Source organism: Cariama cristata, unplaced genomic scaffold (genome assembly GCF_000690535.1).
Source record: "Cariama cristata isolate BGI_N322 unplaced genomic scaffold, ASM69053v1 scaffold23275, whole genome shotgun sequence".
In the NCBI taxonomy this organism is placed as follows: domain Eukaryota; kingdom Metazoa; phylum Chordata; class Aves; order Cariamiformes; family Cariamidae; genus Cariama; species Cariama cristata.
Window position 1 is genome coordinate 18,040 of NW_009616122.1, and position 8,261 is coordinate 26,300.

The 8,261-nt window shown below is 44.9% G+C and overlaps 1 protein-coding gene across 1 annotated transcript in view; it reads right to left on the minus strand.

Annotated features, from left to right (window-relative positions):
* The window catches only part of SHC4 (SHC (Src homology 2 domain containing) family, member 4), a gene marked incomplete at its 5' end in the record, with an annotated part of 23,060 nt that extends 15,144 nt beyond the window's left edge, over positions 1 to 7,916 (minus strand). Inside the window, 2 exon segments of the mRNA XM_009700076.1 lie at positions 617 to 680; positions 7,846 to 7,916. Coding sequence (XP_009698378.1) covers positions 617 to 680; positions 7,846 to 7,916 — 135 coding nt within the window.
* Between the last annotated feature and the right edge of the window lie 345 nt (positions 7,917 to 8,261).

The window sequence follows — 8,261 nt, forward strand, 5'->3', positions numbered from 1 at the left end:
CTGCTGAACTCTGCTTCGTTTCCTGGGGATGAAACATTTCTGAGTAAATCAAGAAATTCTCTCATGTATTCATTTTTCAGGAGCAAGTTCATTCCTCCAGAGCGCCAGAGTTACAGAAGGGAATCAAATAAGTTCCACTGGACACAATCCAACAGCAGCCACTGATGTTGCCACTCATTGCATCCCAGTTATTAAATAAGTGATCAGCCCATTAAACACCACCATTTTAACTGTGTTTAATTTTTTATATATATAAATAACAATCAGGTAATCCTCCAGTGAATGAGCTCCCTTTTGCAAGCCACAAAAAAAACCCACTTTCTGACATTTTACCAGCCAGAACCTAAAACTTGTAAAGCACTGAGCACTGCAAAGGCTGGTAGGAGCAGGAACTCTGGGCAAAGCATTAATCCTGAAGAAAATAAGGTAGGGCACAGCTTCAGCCCCAAACCGAGCAGACTAAACACCCTGCTACAGGCACTTTCATGTTATACCAGGTTCAGATGGATTAATGTGCACTAACTCCAGCATAGACTGAAGCCTGTTAGGGAATCATGTATCCAGCTTATCAAAAGCAGATATAGAAAATTAATCATTCAGCTAAAACAGTATTTACCTTCCGCTTTTTTATAGCTCCATTTGTACCTGAAACAGCTTCACACAGTCGGCTTATTGCTTCCCTGCAAATAGAAAAATACAGCACAAACTGTTGGATCATTTCACATGCATCATCTGTAACAGGGCCAGCAACTCTGCAATTTATTGTTATTGTCCCACTTATAAACACTTATATCTTCTGGAATGTCTTTCACAGTAATTTTTGTTTCTTCTTTCCTCCAACTGTTAAAAAAACCCCAAAACTATTTAACAAAACAGTGAGTCAGCAGCCTAGTTTGGGTTGATTCTTTTTTTTCATAAAACACATCAGCTTCACCTAATGAAAATATGTTTTTAAAAAAAACCCATCAACTAACCACAAGAAACTCAAACAACATAATGCCTTCAAATCCTTTTTCTCAGTACGGTTGATAGGTCTCTTGCTTGGCAGCAAGGGGATCCCTCCCTGCCTTAATCCTTATTTAGAGCAGCAGGGGCATGCTGAGTGAGCCCAGCTGGGTGCCCTGATTGCCTTTCTGGTGTCTGGGATTTCTCTTTTTTAAAAAAAAATAAAAAAATAAAAAAATAAGGGGAGGTGGGGAAAGGAGGTGTAATCAGCCTCTCCAGTTCTTTGTCAAATCTGAGGTCTCAGTTCATATCTTTCCATCTCTGGCAGGTATTTCCCAACTAGACATCCTTTCCAGCCACCCACTATTAGAGAATAGGCTCCTCTCAGTTAGGGAAGCAGAAAGGTAAGGCATAAAGCATTTGCAGTATTTGTTGGTCTGTATCAAACACAGCTAAATCACACACTTAATATAACATAGTGGCACACTGCATCTATTTTCCACACTTGAACAAAGAAAATTCTGATATATGATCAGGCAGGTGACTAGTTTGGACATCCAGTGGAGCACTCTACTGCCCTGATCGAGGTTAGCACAGCAGCTGGAAAAAAACCTTTTGCTGGCAGTCACAGGCTTTCCCTGACTGATACTTAACTTTTTTGAAGTCAATGGAAAAATAGTGACTTACTGGGCTGGGATGCACTTAGCAAGTTTCCTTAACCTTGCCCGGACGTCCTGGTCTGAGACACAGCCCCCAACCTCTCCAGCTGCCCTGGCCCTCTGTCCCAGGGCTGTTGGGACGACCTGTGCCGCTGTCCCCCCGTTCCCCCATCACCCTCTCAGGCTTCGGCTCCTGTACTGGGCAATTTCATTTTGAGGCTGTAGCCTCAGCCTTTCTCTCATGGCTGAATTCAGACTTGGGCTTTCAAGGGTTGGGATTTTGTTTTGTTCTTAAGGGGAAGGGAATTAGTTTGTTTAATTATTTATGTTATTGGATTATTATCCAAAGAGCTAATTAGGAAATGAGCTAGTTAGGAAAGTTTGTCTGTTTTCAGATCCTGGCACATGCGTGGGAGGAACACACCACTGGGCTTCATTTCCTGAGAAAGTTTGGGTTCAGAAGGGCTAAAATATATCGGAAGACCACACAACGACAAGAGGCTCCAGCCACGTATGTCCCACGAAGCAGAGGCACCCCAGTGAGAAGCGTGGTCACCCTTTGGTATCACCCCCAGGACCCTGCATCGTGCCCGAGGAGCAGATCAGACCACAAGTAAAGCCAGCACAGTGCCGGAGAATGGCAGCACTGCTGCTGCGCCTGCATAGTGACCCACAGATGTTGCTATGCTGATGGACTATGTGCTTAAAGCACTGAAGATCAGTGATGCTACATTGAGTCTTTCTGTTAGAGAACATCCTGAGAAATTCAACGTGGAGACTGTCAAATGAATGGAGACCTCAACCATGGCAAAATAATAAAAATGTAATTAATATGTTCTGAGTGAAAACAGCAGGGAAGAAGAGGAGCCTCCTCATGGGCTACACAAGATAGGTCAGAAACACAGCTTTTTTAACATTGCCTTTTTTTAGCCTTTTAAAGCAAAGCACTTCCCTGAAAAATAGCTGAAAATATGCTTTTGAAGGGAATTCCTGATGTCCTTCTTGTTTAGCTCCTGTTTTATATAGCTGTTACCAGTAGAAAGGCCAAAACTAAAAATAAAAAATGAATGGGAAAGGCATCCTGCAGGATGATCTTGCAGATTCCAATAATCAGCTTGGAAAATGAGAGCTCATCTTCTCATTCAATATTAAAGGAAATTAAAATCAGAGCCAAGACATTAAGGCTACTTGGAGCCTTCAAGTCTAGCTCTACCTAGAAAGAAAAACAGATACAGAACAAATTGGAAAAACAGGGAAGTCATCTATTTTGGTGACAAATGAGTTCTCACACACTTCAGGCAGCCCATGTGGGGTAAGGACTTGTAGGCAAAGTTGTCAGCAACGGACCCTGTTCTTGCATAAGCCAGCGTGGTGACTGCCCACTTCACCACACTCCTGTTTGCCAGCAAACAGGAACCAAAAAGTAGGCAAATCGTTTCTACTTAATAGTTTCTATTGCCTCTCTTTGGTATGGGAAATCATCTTCTCAGACATTTCTTGCTGCATACCTCTGGGTGTTTTTCCAGGTAATCTAACAAACCTTCTCAAATATTATTTTAAAGGTATGAAAAGCAACAGTTTGGTAACACCTTGCTGCTACAACTGAACACTTCTAACCTTGAGTTATTTCCACGGAGCAGGTGGACCTGAACTAGAAACTGCACCATACATTAGAAAGAAGAGAAACTCTGGATACATCCATGATAAACTTAAATAGGATTTACTGTATCTGTGCTTTCTTCCTGGAAATCTGCTATGAATTCATTCTTACAGCCCTTCATTTTCAAAGAGTTGCTTGGGCAAGCCTCTGCTTTTAGATCTGCCGGATGGCATATACCTGTGCATAGCTTGCGTAATTAATCGCCTTGCTCCTGGATGAATGTGCAACCTTATGGGTTCTGGCATTTGCTTGTCCATTTGATATCTTCCAAATCTGAGGCAGTAGCAGAAAATGTGGCCTTGTTATTCCAGTCATGTTGCTGCTTTTTCTTTCTCTCCTCCTTGTCATTCATCCCAAAGCAAAACACTTTGGTTTTGTTTTTTTTTGTTGTTTTCTTTTAAAACACCTTGAATGAGATAACTCCACTTGCATACTCTGCAGCAGCTCTTCTCGACCCTGGGAGCCACAGAACGAAATCGGGAGAGCTGTGAGGAATTTAAATTGTTCTTGTAGTTTAAGGCAAAGAAAATCTTGCTCCTCGACTCCTCAGGCATCTTCTGCCCTTTGAAGCAGAGTCACTGTCTGTCGGTCCTGCAGTGCCCACACAATTACATAAACCAGTCCTTGTTTCATTGACACAGTTTTCACTTTTCGTAGTGAATGGAAGAGATTTGGGTCAGCTCTTTTCACCATCCTGAAAAATATTACTATGAAGCACTTTGATCCCCGGGACTGTCACCAGCAGCAGACCTACCGCAGACGCAGAGGTCCCGCTCCTGGCCCCAGCAGATACGCATCCACTGCCAGGCGAGTTTCCCAGAGGTTATTCCACTGGGCACCAGTTCAGTGAGGATCAAGGCCGGCACAGTTCCCTGGGGGCACCTCTGCGGGATCCAGGAGGTGGGATGGGGAAGCAGGACCATCCCTCTTCGACTGTGACACCAAACTCCTGAGCACACAGCTGTAGGCAGCTCCCCACCTCCAGGGCTGAGATGTCCTGAACTGGGACAGTGCCACAGCCCCCATGCGGCTGAATGCTGCGGGAGCTGGTGGCACAGGGAATTTTTGCTTTCTCCCCAAAAAATCTGGTGCAGCCCTCCAGCCTCGCAGGGCACTGCTCCCTCTGCCCGCTGGGTAGGCAGCCAGCCACCTAGCTGGGCTGCAGCCACTTGGCGAGGGCTCAGCAAGCACTGGGGCAGGAGGGGGTGACAAGGACAGCTCTATTTTTGGCATCCATAAGCCTTTAGATCAGGTCAGCTGTACAGTCTACAGGTTTTCTCTGGGTCTGCATCCTCTGGAGTGAAACCCATGGCAGACACTCCTCCCTGCTCCTCCCAAAGCAGGCCCATGCGGGAGAGCAACACACTGGCAGTAACAGGGAGACGCTTTGTTTATTGTTCCCCCAAATGAGAGTAAAAGACAAGCGATGGGCTGATGTAAGCAAGTAAGCATGCTGTTGAAGATTTACTTTTAAGCATCTAGGGCTCTGCCTACACTATCTAACAGAAAGGGATTGTGTGGCTCAACAAAGTTGAGATTAATCTTCCAAACAAAGTCAGCCTTCTTGCACCAGCCCTCCCCAGCAGCACGTTTCAGACACCCTTCACCCTTAGCTGCCTGACCATTTTCAAGTTTGCAAGTTAATGCCCCAATCTGAGATACAGAATCCCTTTTCCCATAAATGCCCAAATACAATGACTAATAATAAGCTTGATTTAACAGAAGTGGGAGACGTGTAAGAAGAAAAGAGATGAAGGGCTGGACAAGGGAAGTGCATGTCAGGATCCAGCAAAGGCAGGACCTGCCACAGCACAAGGGTGACAGCCTGAGCATGTCTTGTACCCAGAACAGCAAGCACAGCGCGTTTATGGGTGACCATTCAAAAAAACACAAAGCCTCTCGAGCAGCAGAACCTATTACCCTTATCTTTATTTCTTGATGTTAACTCTTGTCATTTACATGGAATTTGGGATCACAAATATCTGCAAAATGGGAAGGATGTCCTAAGAGCATGTGAGTTGGATCACAGGTGGGCAATGGCAGAGAGCTGGAAGGGAAAACTGCTGCGGCAAAACGTTCTCTGCCAGCCTCCTCACCGCACAGCCACTGAGGGCTGAGGGTAAACAGCACCTCAGTGCCTGCCCCTTCCCTTGCCACTCTGCGGTCATTCAGCCCAATGGCCGTACGACATCTCTGCACCCCATGGTCATTCACAGCGCTGGGGAGACCACTTGCTGCCTTCCTCAACCCTGTGCCTGGTAAGCGACTGAAAATCCAAGTCCAGCAAGAAACTAAAAAATAAATCCTCCACGCTTATCTCTTTTGACTCCTCATGGCACTTTGGCAAACATGAGTTTGTTGATCTTTCCAACAGTCGTGTGAGGTAGGTAAATAATACCTTTAATTTTAGAGATCAGGAGACTAAGAATGCACATACACATAAAGCAGGGCAGAGAGCAGACATAACTGGAGATCCTTTCTACATCACTTTAAAACAGAAGATGTCTCTTTGTTTAGTGAAATGCCATCGGAATAAAAATATTTTTTACCCCCAGTACAAATAACAGAGATGATTAAAATGGGATCATTTCCAATAACTCCTTGGTTGGTACATTGTGCATGCTGTCTATAAACTTACTCCCCCAGGAGAACAATAGGGCAATAATCAATGTTATCTTCGCTCCAGTCAGCTTGTAATAGATCAAACTTTAAAGTTTGCATGCGTGAGCTCAGCACTTCAGCATTTGGTTTGCAAACACTTTTATGTTTTAAATTTCTCATGCACAAAGAGCCCGTTAAGGTCAGCACTGGCATTTTTTTTAGGTGATGGAAATATTTCCATTGTTAAGTTTTCACATAGCTCTGGTTAACAAAACCTTACTATTTGGGCCAAACTTAAGTTGGCAAGCTCTGGTCACATAGTAATTCATATTCATTAGTTTCCAGACGAACCATCCAAAGCTCTGTTTTATAACTGTAGCAGCATACATACTCCGTGTCTCGCAAACGGGAGATAACCTCGCTCTTTGGCCGAGGCGGTTGAAGAATACAGTGGCTTGGTCTGAATGTGCTGGGCTGATGGCTTTGGCTCTTTTTGATCTGCAAACGACTAGGCTGAGGGAAGTATATTTGTTCCTCAGGCACTTCTTCATATACACATGCAGGAACTGGGTGACTGTGTGCTTATGCTGATTGCAAATGTCAACAACTGCTGATTTTGAATATAAAACAAATTGGGCAGCTTTTAAGTGCGGTATATAGGCATTTAAGGACTCAAGTTTTTCAGTTTCTTCCTTTTAGTTGATCAGTCTAGGAGCCAATAGGTAGAAATGTAACACTTATCTCTTCATGTTCCTTTCCCTTCTCCAGGATTTCTTTGATACAAACACTTGAGGAAGCAAAAGAGCATCTGTAAATCATCCGCCGGCAGGAAGGAAGAGTTGGGCAGGCGCAGGAAGCCTCAGCCACACTCCTGGCATCCTCAGCATGAGCCATGCCAGAAAAATAGCTGAGGGGAGGAGGGAACACATCTAAGGCCAGGCCAAAATACTCCGCACCTACCCACCCCTCCAAAAAGCCTTTGGACATGCTGGAATGCCGGGTGGCTGCTGGGGCTGCCCAGCAGAGCACTAGTCCATGCTGCTGGACTGTGAGTACATCCCAGCAGCACACAGCGCTCTGAACTGGAAAAAAGATGCTTATTTTCAAAACTCAAACACTCCTGCACTGACAGACTTACAAGAATAAATGTGAAAATAAAACTGGGCTTTTCTGTTCCCGACAGGACATTTCAGCAACCCCACAGGTCCATATCTTAATAATCTACAGCCAGCAACTAGCAGAAATCTGCAACAGAAGTTGCAAACTTCTCAGAAGACCACAAAATATTTCACATTTTAACCACATCAGGTGTACCTAAGAGCGAAATATTCATCTTTTTCTGATTCACAGCCTGGAAACTTAGGCCTGCAGTACAGTTGGAAATGGCTGTGTTTCAACATGTTTTCCTTGTGACTCCACTTCCAGCTGAGCCTGGCCTTGGTGCAGGTGGGGGTCAAGCAATGTCATACGTCTGATAAAAATTCATTAAATGGACCTCGCTAGATCAAGGGACTGATGGCACTTTCTGCGCTAGGTGTGAAGCAGCATGGCAGAGGCCTGCGAGCATCCAGGCTCGCCACCTTGGCCACCCGCAGCCGTGGCAGCACCCCCGGATTCACCCTGTGCCTCGGGTGAGCTGTGCAGGCAGCGCTGAGCCCGCACGCGTGGCCTGGCTGCTGCCGGTCCCCAGCTAGCTGGGGATGTCCGCATCGTGCTGCGACTGCAGGGGGAGGCTCTCTGCATCCAGAACAAGAACTGGGAGAGAAGTTAGGTCTGTGGCTGAAACAATTCATTTTCCAATGCAAACAGCCTATTGTAATGAACAAATAATTCAAATCATCGCTTGGGAAAAACTAAAACAAAATATGCAAACTCCTATTCAAAAACGTCTCAGAGCTTGTCACACACTCTTGGCCTTATACAGAAATTAGCACTCGGGCTTTTCATTCTTGGGCTGAATTTCGGTGTGATACCACCTACCTGGTGACTTGCGTTCGCGTGCCAAAGTCCAGGGACCTCATTGACTGCAGCACTTCAATACAGCCCATGTACTAGGGAAAACAGAGAGAGAGAGAGAAAGGAGGACTTTGTTAATATCTAGCACACAGGTAAGAGGAGGATCACAGAAGGAAGCAAATGTGATTTCAGTCCACTAAGTATAAGCAGAACCACAGCCTAAATGGAAAATTAAATCAGCCATCCTAAAGCTGCTTCCTAAATAGATCTTGTTTTATTGAAAAGTGTAGAGAAGAGCAATAGAGATACAGTAGCTTCAACAACATAGCACAAAAAAAAGGTAAAGCCCTCTGAAGACACAAAATCCAATCATTCTTTTTTTCCAATTCTGCTTATTCTGACTGATTAGCCTGTGGCACTGAGCTGGGAGGAATACCTGA